The sequence below is a fragment of the Notothenia rossii genome, assembly GCF_949606895.1.
Source record: "Notothenia rossii genome assembly, chromosome: 11".
Classification (NCBI taxonomy): domain Eukaryota; kingdom Metazoa; phylum Chordata; class Actinopteri; order Perciformes; family Nototheniidae; genus Notothenia; species Notothenia rossii.
Window position 1 is genome coordinate 47,240,042 of NC_136910.1, and position 21,346 is coordinate 47,261,387.

Consider the following 21,346-nt stretch of genomic DNA (forward strand, 5'->3'; position numbering starts at 1 on the left):
ACATACTATAGTGCTTCATCTTTAACAGTCTGTTCAACACATAGCCGGTATCTTCTAGAGAAGAATTGTCCTCAGCTGATGAAAAAGTGTGCTAATTAGTATTTAAGAGTCAGTGTTTTATTTTCAGATGAGTAACACAATACAGATGAACATTAAAAAAGTGACTTGATGAAACAAATACAATTCAAAGTTTCAAATGTTTATTGTATAATGAAAATATAAATGCAAGATACAGTACAGTTGAAAAAGCATTTGGCTTAGAAAAAGAGCACATATATGTTATTGTACTGCATGTCATTATGTCTCAAAATTGGTTGAATATAAAGAGTAAGTGGGCAACAAAAAGAGAGCAACAGATGCTTACAGTTACCGTGCGTGTTATTGAGGCTTTATTAATCCTTTTTCATTTTGTTATGTTTTCAGACTTGTATAGCTTCTATGGCATATACACATTTTTCGAATATTATTTAGGACATATCATTATACCATTTCCACATATTGGTTCCTGGAATTATTACACTCAACCTGTGAAATAATACACCCTAGTGGGCGGACTGCCTAGATCTGAAAACATAGGATTCAAGAAACCATTCAGATTTAGCTCCCCTGGGTTCTTTACCTGCGGGTCAGTCAGAGGAGACTGGGCCCTTTCGGTAAAACAGAGCATTTCAGACACACAAAGACAGTTGGAGATATATTAAGTGTTTTTTGAACATTTAGGCATGTAAAAATGTTCCATTAGAAAACCAAAGTATGACATGAGCATAATATGTCCCCTTTAAATACCTAAATATCTATGTCATGAGACTTTTGTGAGCTCTGTTGAATATTCAAAGTCAGATTGTTTAAGGGAAAAAGCCTGAACATTTACAAAAGCAATGCAATTTTCACTGTCTTTCACCTCCAAAACATCTGTTGTTCCCTTCAAATAGGAGACCAACTGGACTCCATCCTGAGCAGCAAAGCCTGTGATACATGGCTGCTGAATTCCTGGAAGGTGGCTACCCTGCAGATGCTGTCCGTTAGGTATGTAACTACCTGGTGCAGTGTCTACATTTGATGTCCAATGGCAAGAGGCTTCATGAGTTGCTTTTGGTGTAGATCGCTCAGGACTGGAGTCCAGGACGTAACTATTCACTACGGTGCCACTCGATGAACCCTCTTTACTGGTACGGGAAGAAGTCCGCCGCCTGAAACTGCTTTTCCCAACACTTCTGCCATCACCACAATCGTTCACAAACCCACGTCCATCCCTCTGCCCGAGGATTTGCTGGTACAGGATCCTTCGAAAGGTCTGCCTGAACTCCCGTATGCGATACGCGTAGATGAAGGGATTCACCACAGAGTTAGCATGGGAAAGGATGATGGCAATGTTCATTACCCAGATATGTACGCGCCCACAGTCATGACACAGGTGGTTGAAACAGTTGATGATGTGCAGCGGGAGCCAACACAATGCGAACAAACCGACAATGATAGCCAACGATTTGGCTGCGTGAACTTCCTTCTGCAGGGTGGAACGAGATGAGCTCGACGATGAAGTTATAACTCCAGGAGCGGGCGTGTGTGCGACTTTGAGACACATCAGTCGGAGTTGGCGTCGAGCAGCCATGAAGATATGGGCATAGATGACCAGCATGACCAACAGGGGCACCAGCACACAGCCGAAGAAATTGAAATAGACCATGTAGTCCAGGGTAACCACTCCTTCAAACAGGCACTCGGTCAAACCTTCAGGGCATATTTTGCTGCTGGTTGGGGCGGTTGTGTTCAAACCTGTAAAACAAAGAGTAATGGAAATTAAGCGTCAGTTTTATCTTATATAATGTCAAACAAATCAGTAAAATTGCATGCTTTAGGTTTTGGATGACAAAAATGCCTGATACATTTCTTTGAATTGTTAGTACTGAAATGAATTTGAGCTTTATATCAAGAAATACAAATCAAATGCATCCTTCCATTTTCCCCAAGGAGCGTTTGAACATCTTTTTTCAACCTCACTTTGAAAATGGTTGTTCTAGGAATTGGAAGTTGACGCTAAAAGCAGGGATTGTTGGGAGATGTGTTTATTTTGGCGAACTGTTTCCCATCATTCAGATTTTCTGGCTTTTAACAACTGACAAAGAAACAAAACGTAGACCAGCCTCAACAAACCATTACACCTACTCAGAAACCATTGAACCATGTAACAGATGCCACATTTATGTTATTTCTACAGGCTTATGGTTAAGTCAGGTTTACATTTGGAGAACAAATAAACTCCCACCTGTGTTCCAGCCCAGGATTGGTGTCAGGCCGATGCCCACTGAGAGGACCCAGCACAATGCGATGATGCCCTTTGCCCTCTGCCCTGTCACCAGGCTGTTGTACCTAAATGGTTGAGCAGAGCAGAATGACACATTAGTTGTTTTATCTAATCGCTTTGTGATAGTATCCCTGTGTGGCAAAGTCAATATTTGGTGATTTGAATGAACACTGGCATCACTGGCTTTTAAATAAACTGTAAGCACTTACAGCAATCTAACCTCTCCAGTACTTTTGTCTGCATTTTAAAGACACATGAAATTACTAAATCCATTTTGATTGAGGCTTTTATGCCAGTATATATTCTCATTTCTATCCATGCTAAAAGGTGAAGAAGTGAAACAGTGCTGCATGTTGCTGCATGACTTTTGACACCTTGTAAGTACACTGACACCAACAGTAAGTGTGCAATAAAGGGCGCTTCCTTCCTCTACTGTCATTTACCGGCACAAGTATTTCTCATCTTTTTGATGAACCCTAAAGATGTTTTCTTCAGTATAGTCATATACTGTAAGGGATTCTGAACAATGCAGTGAAATACAAACATTTAATAAAATCACATGATTTACAGTACCAACTTGAGCAAAATAATGAGGACATTTATCTTACTATGAGGTCGCTGATAAGATTAGGTCAACAAAAATATACAATAGCTTTATATTATAATATTTAAGTTAGCCTTTTCTGCCACGAGGACATACAACATTTACATTTTTGATAAATAACTCAGATGTCACTTAAGCAAGCCATTTGAGTTATTAATACCCAGAAACTGGACCTGCTTTTAAGAAAATCCAGCTTTTAAATATTACATTTTTGCTTCATCCTCAGGTTGTCAGGCACTTTTAAAGACCGTGTTGGCAGCATTGATTCATTCAGACACAGGCAATGCACACATTTGAGTGGAGGAATACAAATTGAGAATCAACACGAATAACCATAGTATTCCTGGTAACAACATCCCCTCACCTACAGCCATTGTCCCATGTGACTGAGATTTTGCACGGCCAGGATGGCGGCCAGCAGGCTATATTAAGCCTCTAAAAACTCTGATGAATTATTAGCTCTCTGGTCCTTGGTGCCAGCCAGGGGTTGTGGCACCAGCTCGAGCAAACAAACACGCAACAGAGGCCATTATGCAACTTGCTGCTTATGCAAATGTGTCACCTGCTATGGCTTAACGCATGCAAAATCCTCTCATGGCAGGAGTAAAGAATGCAACTGTGACTAAATAACAGTGGCTTTGGTTAAAACAGTTCAACAACAACTTAATGGTATGTGAAAATGCCATAAATGTGTGTGCTTTGTTAAAATAAATGAGACCGTTTGAAAGAGATATAATTAAAATGGTGTTGATTTACATGAACATTTCTTTAGAAGATGTTATCCCTTGAGCAGCACACAAACAGTAACCTAATTAATCCTGTGGAGGCATACATCTATGTCTGCACACAGCCGGCCACATTATCTGTAATGTAATAATATCTTTCTATAATTTAATGTGCTTTGCTACAGTGCATTTGTAATTTGGACGCTTGTCACGTTTAATGGTTTACCCACACTCCTCTGACTTGTGTGTAAACGGCATTGTGTTGAAATGAATACAGCTAAATCATATCTTTCTAAACAAAATTCAGCTCTATCATTAAGTCCCAGAAATTTGAATAGTCTGAAGAGATACAGTGGGGCAAAAAAGTATTTAGTCATCCACCAATTGTGCAAGTTCTCCCACTTAAAAAGATGAGAGGCCTGTAATTTTCATCCTAGGTATACCTCAACTATGCGAGACAAAATGAGAAAAAAAGATCCTGAAAATCACATTGTCTGATTATTATTAAATTATGGTGGAAAATAAGTATTTGGTCGATAACAAAAGTTCATCTCAATACTTTGTTATATACCCTTTGTTGGCAATGACAGAGGTCAAACGTTTTCTGTAAGTCTTCACAAGGTTTTCACACACTGTTGATGGTATTTTGGCCCATTCCTCCATGCAGATCTCCTCTAGAGCAGTGATGTTTTGGGGCTGTCGCTGGGCAACACAGACTTTCAACTCCCTCCAAAGATTTTCTATGGGGTTGAGATCTGGAGACTGGCTAGGCCACTCCAGGACCTTGATATGCTTCTTACGAAGCCACTCCTTCGTAGCCCGGGCGGTGTGTTTGGGATCATTGTCATGCTGAAAGACCCAGCCACGTTTCATCTTCAATGCCCTTGCTGATGGAAGGAGGTTGTCACTCAAAATCTCACGATACATGGCCCCATTCATTCTTTCCTTTACACGGATCAGTCGTCCTGGTCCCTTTGCAGAAAAACAGCCCCAAAGCATGATGTTTCCACCCCCATGTTTCACAGTAGGTATGGTGTTCTTTGGATGCAACTCAGCATTCTTTCTCCTCCAAACACGTCTAGTTGAGTTTTTACCAAAAAGTTCTATTTTGGTTTCATCTGACCATATGACATTCTCCCAATCCTCTTCTGGATCATCTAAATGCTCTCTAGCAAACTTCAGACGGGCCTGGACATGTACTGGCTTAAGCAGGGGGACACGTCTGGCACTGCAGGATTTGAGTCCCTGGCGGCGTAGTGTGTTACTGATGGTAGCCTTTGTTACTTTGGTCCCAGCTCTCTGCAGGTCATTGACTAGGTCCCCCCGTGTGGTTCTGGGATTTTTGCTCACCGTTCTTGTGATCATTTTGACCCCACGGGGTGAGATCTTGCGTGGAGCCCCAGATCGAGGGAGATTATCAGTGGTCTTGTATGTCTTCCATTTTCTAAAGCTGCTTACCTATTGCAGATTCAGTCTTCTCAGCCTGGTGCAGGTCTACAATTTTGTTTCTGGTGTCCTTTGACAGCTCTTTGGTCTTGGCTATAGTGGAGTTTGGAGTGTGACTGTTTGAGGTTGTGGACAGGTGTCTTTTATACTGATAACGAGTTCAAACAGGTGCCATTAATACAGTTAACAAGTGGAGGACAGAGGAGGCTCTTAAAGAAGAAGTTACAGGTCTGTGAGAGCCAGAAATCTTGTTTGTTTGTAGGTGACCAAATACTTATCTTCCACCATAATTTGCAAATAAAGTCTTTAAAAATCAGACAATGTGATTTTCTGGATTTTTTATTTCTCATTTTGTCTCTCATAGTTGAGGTATACCTAGGATGAAAATTACAAGCCTCTCTCATCTTTTTAAGTGGGAGAACTTGCACAATTGGTGGCTGACTAAATACTTTTTTGCCCCACTGTATGTGGGGAAAGTGACAGTGTGGAAAACCTTATTTGTTTCAGTTGATGTGACCTTTTTGTTTCCTCTCACCTGAGTGGGTTATTGATAGCAATGTAGCGGTCGGCGGCGATGGCCAGCAGGCTGAAGATGGAGCTCTGGGTAAGGATGAGGACGAAGCAAGCGATGAATAGGCAGCCAAAGAAGTTTGCACAGAAGCCGGTACTAATGTGGGATTGCAAAAAAATGTGTTAAAAACCAGTGAATTGGCACAATTGGATTTAAGTCATAATTATAACTTAAATGAAACAGCGAGCAGTACCTTATAGTGATAGCGAAAGGGATTGCCAGCAACCCCACAGCAATATCAGCCACTGCCAGTGACACCACGAAGAAGTTGGTGATGCTCTGCAGATTGGAGTTGAGGCAGACGGCCCAGCAGACCAGCACGTTTCCCGCCACAGACAGTAAGGCGATTACCAGCTCCAGGCCGATATAGACCAGCTGGTCATTCTCCGGCATGGTTGTTTTTTCTTATTATTTGCTTTCTTTGCGTTTTCATTCCACAAACTCAGCTGCTTTGACTTGTTTTTAGACAAAATACCACCTTGCCAAACCCCATGGTACGCCTTGAGGAAAGAGTGATAGTGTCAACAGAGGATAGCCAAGGCAGGATGTTGCCACCACAAACATGACACCTGACATAATGTTTACTGTAACTCAGTCTGTGAGTCTTCCTATTTCTCTCTGCAGCCGTCTTCACCTCCTTTGTGTTCGGCTTGGTCAACTTTGCCTCAGATGGCGGCAAAATGTTGAAGAGGAAGGCTCTGGGAGATTAGCCCGATGGCTGCCAAGTTAAGAGCACTGGTCTGGAGAGTGAGAGAGAGAGAACACAATCTCAGTCATCTGGCCTGTACAAACAGATTGCAGCCTACCACACATGTCCGAAAAGCAATCTATCTCTGGAAGACAGGCGTGCAGTTTGTTTCCACACAGGGCCAAAGCCGACAGTCCAACAATGCACCTTTTATTTCAGGAAAAGTTTCCCGAAAATCTGCCACACACTGACCATTCCTGTCAATGACATGCTTTCCTCCAGAATCACTGAGAATACCACAGATTAAACCACCTATACATTTCAAAGCCATTGTACCAACACTTGAACACTTTGTTGGTCTATCATCACTGCATTTATGTCAACCTTGCATTGTTGGAGAAGCGACCTAAGATTTTCAACGGCATAATTACTCTGTAGCTATGTTAGTTTGACAATAAAGAACCTTGAACCTTGAACCTCTATAAAGGGAGTCTGAGAGAAATGCAAGCCAAGTTATTCACTTATGAATAATGGGGTATAGCTCAGGGGAGAAGACAGACGTGTTTCCAGATCACGTGAGAAAATAACCAAGGCTGCATTGATACTAAAAAAAAAAAAAATGCAATGTAATGTAATACTACACTATGCAGTATTATGGATTTTCCCTATAGCAGTTTGAATCTATATTTTGTATCATAACAAGGAAGTAAATTGAAGGATTTGTGTTGTTGCCAGTTGCCTGTGGCTTCAGATTAGCGAAATACCAGGGGGATTAGTGTATTTAGAAAATGTCTTTGGGAAAAATGCTTAATTTTGTTGTGCTTTTATGCAATTTCTTCTATTTGTTTGACATTTCCTTAAAACTCAATACCAACAGAACGGGTTAGCCTATAATACAAGCATCACCATGTATACAATATGCTGCTGTACATCAGTGCACTCAAGACCAATGGCACAAGTTTCTTCCTCTTGTTGGAAACGCTTCAATTCCCTGAAATGAGGCACAGCGCACAAAGCAGACATATGTTCAGAGTAAACTTGGTGACATTGGGGACAAGAATGATTTGTTGATATGGACTAGTTCCTGGCACAGCGATTAGGGAAATCTGTCACGAGCGATGCTGGGACCTATTTTTCAGGGCCTTGCATTAGCATGTCTCTGCCACTGTATCAGAAATGAATCCAAAGATGAATGTGACACTGATGAGCGTAATTTCATAACAGAATGACTAATCAATCTGATCAGCTTTAGCATTCATGTACTGTGGGATATTCTTGGAGCCGATGAAGATGCTCACTGAGCCTCAATTTAATATTCAACCTTTAGTGGGTGTCAAAAAATGTCATCCACATCTTGGGCAAAATGGCCGTAGCTTTGCATAAGAAAAAGCTGTGATTATAATGTTTATATTGACGACGTTTCAGCTCAGTTCACTTCAGTTATTGAGTAATATTAAACTATGAAGTGTATGGAAATCCACATCTAACCAAAGTGTGGGTTATTTGTTTAGATTCCATATTGAATCTTCAATCTTCCTATCTGTTGAGGTTCAGGATTGTGCCTGATTAGAAAGACATATTATTTCTCGAATAAACTGGCTATAATTGTACTGTATATGAAAAAAGATTGGTAAAAGACCTCACACGACCTCATAGTCATAGGAAATATAGAGACACATTGCCATAGAGTTGAAAATATAAAGAAAACTGAAAACATGTAGATTAACTTTCCTTCCACACATTGTGCTTCCACCAAACTTGCTGTGTTGTTCTCACATAGTTTTGTATTAGCTCTACAGCTATGATCCTGATTGGCAGTACGTCGGACCAAAGTTGTGCTTTTTCTCTATTGTTTAAACTTTCTCACAAGCCAAAGGAATTAAAAAGAACAAGCTTTATGCAGCATTTCTAGAAAGCTATAACACCCAACCATTTAAAACCTCAAGTTGCTGCAACATTTTGAAAATAGAAGAAAGTGGTACAATAAAACAAGAACTTACATGATTCTTCTTGTTTAACCTTCTTCCAGTTGTCTGCTTTAATGAGAAACGACTCTCCTTTATTATGATCAGGGCTAAATGTGCATTAAGGCTTGGAGGAAGTGATAAGAACATGCACATCCTGCTAGAGGCTGATCTGTCTCTGCCATGTCAATCAATGCACCAGCTCTACCAAAGGCATAGGAAAACAAAATGAAAAGCTGCTGTATTATTATTGGCAAAGGTTCTGTGTTTATAACTAATGAGGGAGGCCCACACATCATGTTGTGGACTCTTGATACCAAGAACATATAAGACAACAGAAACATTAGCTGGGCTAATAATGAACAATCACTGCAGGGAAAGTTTTGTTATGACAGTAGATGTTAATTGATAGTGATTGTCAAAATGCTGATCAGACGTTCATCAATTTATCAGCCTTATAAAGAGAGATAAATACACACACTTTCATAATTACAGCTATTCACACAAAGTACTGGGTTGATGCAATATCAGGTATAGGCTACATTGATTAGACTTGAACCATCTAATTCTTAAATGTATTGCTATGAAAAACTCCACAACCTAGACACATTGAAATCTTCCATGGTTAGAATAACCAATAGTTACTTATGTTCAATTAATAAACGTAATCTTCGCGCATTGGTTATGGAAAAAAACACCTGGTCAATGTAACTACTTTTCTTAGACATCATCTGACACACATTTAAAACATAGCCTGAACAAGCAGAAAACATTTCTTACCTTTAAGAGTGGAAATAAGAAGTCTTTCCTCCTAATCAACGTGTATAAGAACGCAATAGGCGGATATCCCCAGAAACTTAAATGGAAAGTGACAGACACGGAACGAAAAATGAATACGTTGTAAATCCTGTGATATGTGACTGGATTGTCACAGTGACTGATGATCGGTGGTTCAGGGGAAGTTCTGAAGGTGAGCCACACACACACACACGCTGCAATACAATAGAAGCGCGTGCCTCTTTCTCTCTCCTGCGCGCGTGTGTGTATATATCATGTGTGGGTGTGTTGGTTGAGGAGGGTGGTCTTGTGGTGAATAGTGACGTATGAACGGCTGGAAAGTGAAAGAGGCCGGGGAAATTAAATGAAAATAAGATACCGTCAAAATAGGTGGAATAAAGGTACAAACATTTTTCGATGATAAGTTTCACATTAAACATGTGTTACAAAACGCGAAAGAAACCCCAGGAGAAAGCCAATTCTGAGTCCACGTGCACACCCTCAAAACCACGCCCATTTTTGGTTTGTTGTAAATGAGGCTGTGCGTAAAAGTCAAATACGCAGACAAATGTGAGGATTGTATTGTTTGAATGTTTCATGGTTATGTGCCTTAATACATTGTAAATTATGTATTCAGAGACCTTTAAACTTTATTTTTATTTGCGATGTAATGTAAAACCTCTGCTACGTTTGATGACACAAGTGGCCTGTTGGATTTCCTAACATCTATTTCATAATTCAAGTTAAGAAGTTAAGATTGAATATAATTTATGCTTTTATCTAGTTGCTCTCTTTGCTTGTCTTCATCCCTCTCTGAAATAACATTGCCATTAATACTATGAGCCTAATCTGACTCACATGTTAACATACTTATTAATTTGTAAAGACCCATTTCTTTAGACTTGCATTAGTAGTTTTACTGCTCATCAGTCAGATCCATGATTCACTTCTAAATACGATTATCAAATGGAAAGCTCAGATGTTTTATAGAAGATTTAAAAACCCAGAATAGGTGTCCTGCTGATACACATGTCAGGAAGAATTACACTAACCTGTAAACATTTTATTGTTTCATGCTGTTTTCGTCTAACATGTTGTTCAGTGCAATCATTTCCACCTGAAAAGCGACCAGGCTGCAGAATTAATCAGAAGTTTAAAAAACGAAAACCAAAAATCATTCTATGTAGATACAAGGAGATTTTATTTAACATTTTTGTGTACAAACATAGGCTGCAAATGCCTTCCAAACATGTTTTCCCTCAGAATACAGTATTCCTTTGTTACAGTTCTACAAGCAGAACACTGAATATTGAACAAGAGGAACAAGAGTTCAAAAATCGCAGAAGGTAAAGAGAAAGTGTTTGTGGTTGGTCAGCAAGTTTCATTCTCAGCTTAACATTGTGTGCCAAATAAAATCAAAACGGGTATATTTCCAAAGAGTCAGGGAGTCTAACTTAATGTAAGTCTGGTGGCGTAGAAGTGGCAGCAGAGGGTCATTTGACAGTATTATGGGAATGTGATAATTACCATATGCAATAAATGGAGGAGGACTTTCATATAGAGCAATATGTTCCACATCTTCAGGCTATTCAACAGATAAATTAAACCTTTTTTGTTGTATTTACTTTTTCATGTACAGAGGGACTGAGGTTATGGAGGGTACATGCAGTTACACTGACAATCAACAGACCAAAAACAATGCAGATTTTAGAGCAATATAAGACTCTTATCTCCTCTACCATACACTGACAGCTTGTCTTTTCAAAGAGACTAGAGGCGTACCGGCTCAACTCTTAACGATCATACGTCAGCGGACGCCAAAATAAATAATAACGGAAACCAGATAATGTACTCTCTAGTATAATACATATTATACAACTTTGTGGAAAATGAGAGAACTCTGAATTCTGTGAATCTACCTTTTTCAATTGACAAGAACCTGCATCTGCTATTCAGTTATTTAATCAAATAGCTAAACACTCACAGTGGGCAGTCTGTACAACAAGTTGTACAACACGTCAAACTACAGAGATGAGAAATGGGCTTTCGTAGGTGTTTGGAGGGGTTGTGATTCTGGGACAAAATATCAACAAACAGTAAAATAAGACGTACGTTTTCCCAAAGAAAGCACACCATATACATTAATATAGCTTCAGATGATATTATATCATAAATAAATAGAACTAGGAGACCTTCTTATACCAAACAGGGACAAAACATAAATAAATTAGATTAAAAGGCATTCAAAGGAGCTGAAAGTTTAAGAGCCAAAACAAGGACGAAAATGTTTTAAGACTGACTTTTTAAAATGACAGCATCACAGTACGAGGAAGGTGACAGTAGAGCATGTACAGTATGAGCTAAGACCGTGCTTAAGGTTAAGGTCCTGTCTTAGTCTTTAAGAGATGGAAGGTGTGTGGCTGTCCTCAGCAAAGGCAACAGGAGACTGAACAACGTTTCAGAGTACAGGCGCTTAACAAAAAAAAAAAAAAGTGTTGAGGCACGATAGGGTAGGCAATCGGGACTTGTTTTAAAGGGTGACAGACGAATGAATGAGTGGTGGATTCACCCGGTGTCTCACATCCTGACATATAGAGGATGAAACAATGTGAGCATGCTACAGTAGGCCAAAACGTGTGGAAGTACATAAAGGGACTGAAGGCATGAAGACTTTCAGAATAAAAGCTTAACATCATTTGGGTTGATATAATAATGATGTTTTATGTATATTTATTTATCGAGTGACTTAAGATTTAGAGAGTTGATATGTATCTGAGAATGACTTCTCTTGCCTTAAAAAGTCCAAAGACATTTATGTTAACTTAAAATGTGTTATCAATAACATTGACTCCCATAAGTCATCTCAAACATGGACACAAGCCCTTATCCGATCCAGTTAACTGTTCAAACGGTGATAGTTTTATATCTAAGATATTCGAGAGGAACAACCGTGATATTTACCCTAGGCATGAGAAGGATATGCTGCGATAATGTAAACCAGATACTCACGAGTTACAAACATCCCACATGATGACACAACTGTGAAAAAGACAGCAATAACACAAAAATAAAAAACAAAACAATAAAACATGCCTGCATGTTAAATCTAGGAAACTGAAATCAAAATGAGAAATATGTACTTTTTAGAATCAAAAACACATCTTAAGAGCTTTCTTTTAAAATGGCCATCGAGTTGGACACCTTCATGCTTAACCGTATGAAGAACATTGAAAGGGACAAAGGATTATAGAGACATTTCGCCGTTCAGGAGAAGATGAAACAAAATTAATATTCCTTCATAAAAACCAACAGATATGCTCTTCATTGGACATAAATGCAGAGTGCTCAGGTCACTTCAATTGTAATACAGTAGTTTCTAACATTGCGTGAGTGCACTTCTGCAGCCAATGATTAAATGGTACAACATGAGACAATGTCATATGTGTGTGAGTGTGTGTGCTCTATTATGACATTGCATATTGTCTACACTAGACAGGCGACGGTCTCTGGATGCGAGACGTTTTTTTTTGCCGAGGAACGCCCAGCCGTTAAAGAGCTTGTGCCTTTTCCACAGCAGCATACAGTATGTAACTACAATGTGTGTGTTACCTTCAATAATAATATCTAAATGAATAATCAAGAGGCTGGACAGAACAGCTGAGTAGTTTCTATAAGAACAAGGCTAAATCCTGCTTATTTACTGCAAGACTCAAAGTCAAGGCTAAGACCTACCACTTTCAGAATCAAAACAGAAAAAGAGCTCACATAGAAAAACAAACCGACCCCTTCCCCCCCCCAAAATAAATTACAATAATAGCATCAATGATTATACTGTTAAACAAAAAGAAAGAAATATTTAAGATTATGTACATACTGTATCTGTAAATACAACCGCCTCCTTTTTTGTATAGAAACAAACAAAAAACATATTACTTTTGGCAAGATGTCCTATGTTACAGTAAGAAGGACTTTTCCTCAGCAACGATATGAACACAGACACTTCCTATGTTAGAAAATATATTGCTTCCTGGGTATTCGAGCTGAAGACTACCTTGAGACACAAACAACACAAATAGAGGACATTTTGCTTTTATGGTCGTGAAAACCGCAGGCAGACAGATTGCAGTGTATTACTAATCATCAGGTTCCTTTTTTTTGTTCTTCTTCAAGCTGTAGCATTTGTCTCCGACTCCCATCTGGGTTTGTTTACGTTGTAAACACTAAACCATACAGGTGTTGGCTTCTTCACCCAAAGAACGAAAGCCAGTATCGCGCCGATCGTCAACTCCTATAAATGTGTTCTCTTGTCTTTCTCAGAAACAATGGGCTGAGATGATGTAAAGACACAGTTAGGATTGACCTCATCAGGAAATGAAGCAATGTTTGAGATGGATCAATGACAAGTCTTGAGTAGATGATTGTCCAAAATAAACACAGATAGAGAACAACGCAAACACAAACTTACACGGAAATTCAGATTTGATGGCAAACTAATTCAAGGATCAGGAAAGATGTGTTTTCTTCTCTTATGGACTGACATTGATCTTGGATTTTTGAACCACAATTGCGTTAAAGCTGTAAAGACCAACAAAGAGCGTGGTGGAGAAATGTAGATGGTGAATGTAGTCAATGAAGGAATCTTACTAAATATCATGTAATGAGAGATATGAACACCCTCGCATCCTCAGAGGTTCGGAGGTCCAATGGCGCCCTCTTGTGTTTGAGGAGGGCAGGCATCACCAGAGACAATCTTTTCCATCTGCAAGAGTCTGGTCAGTCAATTAAAAAACATCCTACTATAGGCTCACTTTGAGCCACGGTCCGTCTCGTTTCTCTCCTCCATGGTCAAAGAATCAGAGTCAATATTAGCTCTATACTTCAGTGGAGAAGAGGATGCTCTGTCTTTTACTGTCCGGGGTGGGGATCGTCTCCAGCTGGAGGAAGTACAGCAACACCTGGACCTGCGAGCGAATACAAAACAGAAGAGACATATGAGGTTTTAGATGGACAAGCTTTTAGATAGAACTCTGAAAATCAAAGATGAAATGCCAGAACGAGACCAACCTGCGCCATGACTTCCAGGGACCAGCTGTCCCCCATGCTGATTGGCTGGGTGGGGTTTGCGGGGATCTTGCTGTCCTTCTCGGAAGGCCTCAGCAAGGTCGGTCCGAAAACTGTCGCCAAGTTGTGGAGAGACATCTTGTTGATGCTCTCCTTATCTGCCACCCTGAGGAGAAGAAGACATGACGTCTGTTAGTGGCATAGAGAGATGACAAGAGATCATATGTACTTTTGGTACTTTAAGTATATTTTGATGCAAATACTTTTCTACTTTTACTTGAGTAACATTTAGAATGCAGGACTTTTACTTAATAGTATTCCTACGCTATGTTACTTCTACTTTTACTTAAGGACAAGATTTGAGTACTTCTCCCAACATTATATATATATATATTGTAGTATAACATTTTTAGTTATATATTGTAGTTCAATTTGTACATTTTCATATGCTAATATAACAAATATTCTCTACTTATTGCACATTTTTACTTTAAGTTATGTTTATATTCATATGTGTATTCTATTTTATTTTGTTTTAACTTTGTATTTTAATCTTAAATGGAGCAACTGTCAAAAAATCTCATTTCTACCAGGGTACAGATGAATGAATCTGATTCTGATGTATATTTCTCAGAAATCACAGTTGAATGCACCACCTGTATTTTTATGGCTTGTTTTTTTCTCTGCATATGTTAGCATTCCTGTCTACATGATTTGAAAGGATGTGTGTGTTTCCTTACCTCTTCATGTGATCCAACAGGAATAGGAATGTGACCAGGTTGGGCTCCGGCAGTGACAGCAGTAAGTTCAACATGCAGCTCTCTTTGGCAACACTGTCAGACAGGTCTGCACAGAGAGAAAATAATTAGATTGTTTCACATCCTGCCAATCAAGCTGCAATCACCAGTAATTAGATATATTTGAGAATGTCAATATCCCTGGGACTTACTAATGCCGCCTGCAAAGTTAGGGTAGAGATCATCAGTGAAGAGCGGCTCTGGCAGCTCTCTGAAGTAAAGCTTCAAGGTCCCAGCGATGGCGTTGACATCCATCTCACTCATCATCACTGACACGTCTTTGTGGTCTGCAGGAGAGAAGCAAGAACGACATGAAGACAGGAGGGTCCAAAAGGGACACCATAAGATTGGAAAACACCTCAAAACAAGCAGCAGTTGCCATCTGCTCATTCTGAAACCGCAATATACCGGTACACACAATCCACACAAGATACATATACGATTAGCCGACACAAACATGTTAAGTTCATAAATCTGGCTAATCATTTCACATCAGAGAAACCACTTCATTCTTGTTAGCTCACAGTTAGCCACACAGCTACAATAATGATCACCTGATCAACAGAAATAGAAAGATTTAAAAAAAAGTTTCCTTCAGGTGAGGATCAATCTCAGAATTGTTTCTAGAAATGCAAGGCAGTTACAGTATTCATCTCACAAAATGGGATGTTAAGAGAATCTATATCTTTGGCATATTTAATATTGTACATATTAAAACTAAACATAATCTTTTTGTCATCCAATTTATTTGGCTTCGATTAAGATTTTAGTTAAGTTTTAGTCGTATGTCTTTCGTTAATTTCACATAAAAACTGTTTGTTTTTTTCCTTTTCTGTTTTCTGTTTATTTTAATGGCCCTGTTGTTTAAGTTATATTGATAAGCATTTTTTGTTTTGGTCTCGCCTGTGTGGGCATGTGCGGGTGGAGGGAGGGAGGGAGGGAGGGAGGGAGGGGGGAGTGCAGTGAGTGTACTGTGATATTACAATATAAATGAAATGGCATCGATTACTGTACACTATAATGAAATAAAAAGACTTGTAAAAAAAACGAAAAAACATTGGATTTGACCTGAAATATGGTCATATTGATCGGTTTAAAAGGGACAAAAGTACACATTTGACCTCATTACATCATTAAAACAAAGCATACACTGTATGTAGATGAAGGGAATACTCACTGGTGTCAAATGCGGTCTTCAGGGCCTGAATGTCAGTGGCCACTCCTGACACTCGGTAGATGCCCACCTCCTCCATCCCCCTCCTCTCAATCTCCTCTAGACACTGCCGGACGATGTAGGGCACCTTGGAGCGCTCTCGCCTGGATGGAGAAAGAAATTATTGATTAACACGCAGTTTATATTGGTAAAACTCTTACCAGCAGGAAAACAGAAAGCAACGAATGTTTTTTTTTATCGAGACAAAAGGAAATGAAGAAGGCTAAAAACGGAATGCTTTGTTTTGCATTGTTAGAATGACCGCTTCAGGCTCTGCAACACTGATTTGTTTTTGCTGCTAAATCTAGTTAGCGTACTCATTATCTCTAATCCTAATTTATGTCGCCCATCAGGGACAACAATGGCCGCAACCACGCAACACACTAAGGCTTCTAATAGCTCCATTTATCTGGAACAAACTCCCAGAATCCTTCAGGTCTGCTGCAACTCTTACTACTTTTAAATCTAGGCTGAAGACTTTTCTTTTTGCCGCTGCTTTTAATTGAACTATTCATATCTCACACTGCACTGTAACTTTTATTCATGTATTTATATATTAGCTTGTTTTATCCTTATTTGATTCTCTTTGAATCTCTTTAATGACAGTTTTTACATGCCATTTTAAAATGTGTTTCTGCTCTACTATTTTAATGTTTTCATTTTTGTAAAGCACTTTGAATTGCCTTGTGTTGAACGGTGCTTTATAAATAAACTTGCATTGCCTCATTTTCCTCCTAACTTAATTTGACCAAATAAATTATTTAGAAATACATCGTTTTGTATTTTTGTATAATAGGTGTTTTTTGTATGCTCTTCAATCTCACATCACAGTTCAGCTAGATTCCTAAATTGTGATTTATTATCTTAATTTGCTTAATTTGTGTAATTGGGACATTTTATTATCTTAGTTTCAGGGCCTCTAGTTTCAGTTTTTGTTGTCCGTTAAAGCCACTGCCTTTAAATGCAAAAAATCTACTCATTCTCACATCTCATATGTTAAGATATTGTCTGTTATGTTCTGCCAAGCGATACTTGATAAGGCCCCCAACAAAAACAGGCAAGAAGAAGTAGAACTAGAGTTAAACAGTAGAGAGCTGCGTGTTGAAATGTGAACTCACTTGGTCACGGTGGAGATCTTGACTCCGAACACGCCCATTGGTTTCCGGGAGGGCATCCTCTGCAGGCTGAACTCTCGGGTGGTGAACTTTATTGAAAGTTTAACCTCGATCTGACACAGGAAAAAAGGGCTCAACGTTAAAACAGGTTGTTACGAGCCATCTGCAACGGCTTTTGCAGATCTTGAGGAAATCCAGCCATGTAAAAACCAGATGTAGACTCAAATGAACTGCTGAACCACGTCCTTACTGCTGTGTGCTACTTTAACATACATGTATTGGAGCTAGAGTTACACCTGAGAACAATTGATGTTTAAATAAAGGAAAGTAATTATAACAATGCGTACTCACCCCGTTCATTGGAATAACTGTTCTCTGCCAGTCTTTGCCTTGGAGAGATGCAGGGTCAAGCTGGAGGAGGCGACACAAAAGGACAATACAAATAAGCATTAATGATATTTCATTTGAAGATAGGTAATATTTCAGCACATCCACACAATTGATTCTTTGAGATAATCATTACCAGGCTGTTAGATCATGCTGGGTGATTAGTTTGGTTTACCATGTGCGGTGGTTAGAAGTACCCATGTACACCAACAGTATGTACATTAAATCAAGTGATAGACTTAAGGACAATTTACAGTTTCTACTACATTTTAGACATTAAACATTCACTTTTTAAGTCTACTACACTTATTTGAAAGCTATAGTTAATACTTGAATTTAATATTGAGATGTACTTCCTTCAGTTCAAGTACAATAAATAGTATTATATATAAAGAACTTGTCCTTTTTTACTCAACTGGTGTGAAATGTGAAATGGTTTAACATTTGGAGTTAATCAGTTGTCAAAATAATGTACATTTTAGCACTTTTTTTAAATTATGTATATGCACGGTACCATTTTGAAAGAGAGTCTTGATCTCAATTGGTTTTCCCATGATTAAATAAATAACTACCTATCTGTTGGAATTTACTTTTTGTTTTACCAAAAATATATGAATAACTCATGCGTGTGTTTGAAATGTAGTCATTAAGCCAAAGAGGGTTATAGGCCAAGGATCACTAGTTTCTCATGAACCACAGCTACATGCATTTTTCATGTTTACTTTTGTTGTGAATATTATTTTGTCTTACATACTGTAGCCCTACTTATGTACTGCTCAATTAGGCTCAACAGCAGAGCAAATCTTCTCTCCAGTGGAATGTTGGATCTTCCCTTCAATATATTTTCATAAATATGATAAACAAATCTCGTATGGACCCCATATGCCATGTCTCTTCATATCTGAGTACACACACACACATACACACACACACACACACACACACACACACACACACACACACACACACACACACACACACACACACACACACACACACACACACACACACACACACACACACACACACACACACACACACACACACACACACACACACACACACACACACACACACACACACACACACAGTATGTTACCTGGGCTAAGCCCCATCTGGTTGCGTGCGAGGCTGGATCATGTTTCTCATAACTGAATCTTCCACTGCTGAATGTGCCATTTTGTGAGAGCCGTTTACAGACACAGAATAACGGCAAACATTTCTTTGCCTACTGATAAAATGTTTTAAAAGCTGAAATGTTTTCCCCACAAATCTGAATGTACTGTATCTTCTATAGACTTTATCGATCGAAGATTTAGAAGGCCCTGCGCTGTGTTAAGACATATTTTGATAAATGACATATCTTAAAACATAATTTATGCAAGCACTGACATAAAGTGTGGGTTAAGGTAGTTTATAAACGCTATGTAAAAAGACAATTATTACAGTGAATATAAATGGAAACATGCATACACATATTGATGTTATCTAGTTGCTGATCGGTGCAAGTTCTAAATATTTCCCGAATGTATAATATACACACTGTTTATATATAATGTAATTTCAGATGAATTTGAATGCTGGAGAAAGAAAAGAGCTGGATAAGGGTTAAATAATAAATGTATTTTCTGTTAGTACATTTAAAGTAGTGAACAACTACAACGATGTTCCCCTTCTCTTCTTCTGTATTTGTGTAACTACGTACATCTTGGACCAAAATAGATTTCAATTTTAAATGACGAGACAATATTCATCTTTATAACTATATAGGACTGAACATGTCTCTGTATATGTGGGATGGATTTGCATACAGTAATGAAATCAAATGTTGTTTGATAGCAAATGAGCTACCAAAAGCAAAAATAACAGACGATGACACAGAATAAAGGGAAATTACCACTCAAAATCTAACATCTTTACATGTGTGAGAAACGCATTTAGGGCAGGTAAATAGTTATATATCACCTGGATATGCATGTGCTATGTGCTTATGACATGATGTTCTTCTACTGCGGTATTTTTCCTGCCCTGGATTTATGAAAATCCTGCTGAGCAACTTTCTCACCACCCTGTGTGTTTGGTTTCGAATGACATCATCTTTCAGAAAGCAATCATGCCACAGGATTACCAGAGGAGCCACTAGGGGGAGCATGAGACTGTAACTCACAGTTTGGTATAAAACAAGTTTAGTATAGTGAACACGTCTGCTGCAATTTGAGTTTCAGGACAAAGGCTCCTCAGAATAATGACACAAAGCTAACGTGTAAATATTTAGTTCTCTGCTTACTACATTTAAATTGTCTCATAAAAAAGCGAACTGCTGTGCTAATGGTTTTGTATTTTGCCATACCTTTTTGTTGCTACGAATTGTCGACAGAAAACACAAAATAAGTAATTACACAACTTGCAGACACCAAAAAATATCCTTTTGTCTGTTTATGTGGGTGTCAGCAGTGTATGATCACACACACACACACACACACACACACACACACACACACACACACACACACACACACACACACACACACACACACACACACACACACACACACACACACACACACACACACACACACACACACACACACACACACACACACACACACACACACACACACACACACACACACAGAGATGTTTTTTGAGGCAGTGCAACAAAGAAGAGACTCTAGTTTATGACTAGATCTTTCTGTATCTTTGCGCTCTCTTTGTTGATCTCCTGAGTGACACTTGGCATTGTCTTGCAGGCTGCCGTCGTCTTGGCAACACAATCACCTGCTATCTAGATGTGCTATCAACCTGCGATCAGCCAGTCTGCTGAGGACAGCGTCTGTGTTTTTTTTACGGACAAAGCAGCCTATAGTATTGATGCAATATGTGCGGGATGGCATTGCTGTTACTTAATAACCAGTGTCTTTGAGTAAGTGATATTTTAAACATCTGAACCTGGCAGCATGATAACATATCAATGGCAAAAAGAGCTTGGCGTTATTGTTATTTCTCTCACTTTAACCAATCACCACCCATCCATTAAATTATGGGTTATTCATCTAATCAGCTGATTCTTTGAACATCATGCTCAGTTGAAGTTGTTCATTGAGCAATAATATGGATTTCATGCTTTGTGGCAGCCGTGATGACATAACAGCCTATCAGTAATGAGTCATGTTGGGTCTGCTGAAAGGACGGGGGTGTGGGGCTGAGGTGTGTGTGTGTGGGGGGGTTGACGTCATGACATACTTGGATCTGTCCTTTTCCCATGATGCGGTCTGAGCTCTCTCCATCCTCTTTGTTCTGCTTGGTCTTGTTGTAACACTTCTCGTAGCAGAGCAGCCTCAGGGTCTGAGAGCCCTCCAGGTCGATCTCAAACTCCTAAGGGGAAGAAGAAAAACAAATATTAGCAAAAGATATGGTGCAAAAATCTCCAAGAATTAAGTACAATGTCACCAATGATAAAGACAAGAATGGCAATACACGTCCAAAAGAAAAATCAGCATACACCCTGCATTTTAGTTCATACATCCCACCACATCTGACCATAGTTCCCTGTAATTATGTTCGGGAGCGCTCTGCATATGTTTTGAACATCGTTCTGGGGCCCACACTGTGTTGGTTCACTTAACATTTGGACAGATGTGAGTCATCACCAGCAGCCCCTCATTAGCTGATATTATTTCCACTTTGCTGAGC

The 21,346-nt window shown here is 39.1% G+C and overlaps 2 protein-coding genes across 3 annotated transcripts in view; both read right to left on the reverse strand.

Moving 5' to 3' along the window:
• Positions 1 to 183: 183 nt before the first annotated feature.
• adora2ab (adenosine A2a receptor b) lies at positions 184 to 9,324 on the reverse strand. 2 transcript variants are annotated; one of them, XM_079656974.1, is made up of 6 exons: positions 9,084 to 9,324; positions 8,340 to 8,507; positions 5,845 to 6,391; positions 5,616 to 5,747; positions 2,267 to 2,370; positions 184 to 1,776 (listed from the first exon to the last, which is right to left on the reverse strand). In XM_079656974.1, exons 3-6 carry the CDS (start codon positions 6,042 to 6,044, stop codon positions 800 to 802), a joined length of 1,413 nt encoding a protein of 470 aa, XP_079513100.1. In that variant the 5' UTR covers positions 6,045 to 6,391; positions 8,340 to 8,507; positions 9,084 to 9,324; the 3' UTR covers positions 184 to 799. The 2 variants fall into 2 exon arrangements, with proteins under 2 accessions (XP_079513100.1, XP_079513099.1); XM_079656973.1 differs by lacking the exon at positions 8,340 to 8,507.
• Positions 9,325 to 12,559: 3,235 nt separating this feature from the next.
• bcr (BCR activator of RhoGEF and GTPase) overlaps positions 12,560 to 21,346 on the reverse strand; it is an 84,461-nt gene continuing 75,674 nt past the window's right edge. The window contains 8 exon segments of the mRNA XM_079657312.1: positions 12,560 to 14,041; positions 14,145 to 14,307; positions 14,882 to 14,987; positions 15,091 to 15,225; positions 16,116 to 16,255; positions 17,270 to 17,379; positions 17,618 to 17,677; positions 20,897 to 21,028. Coding sequence (XP_079513438.1) covers positions 13,952 to 14,041; positions 14,145 to 14,307; positions 14,882 to 14,987; positions 15,091 to 15,225; positions 16,116 to 16,255; positions 17,270 to 17,379; positions 17,618 to 17,677; positions 20,897 to 21,028 — 936 coding nt within the window. The 3' untranslated portion in view covers positions 12,560 to 13,951.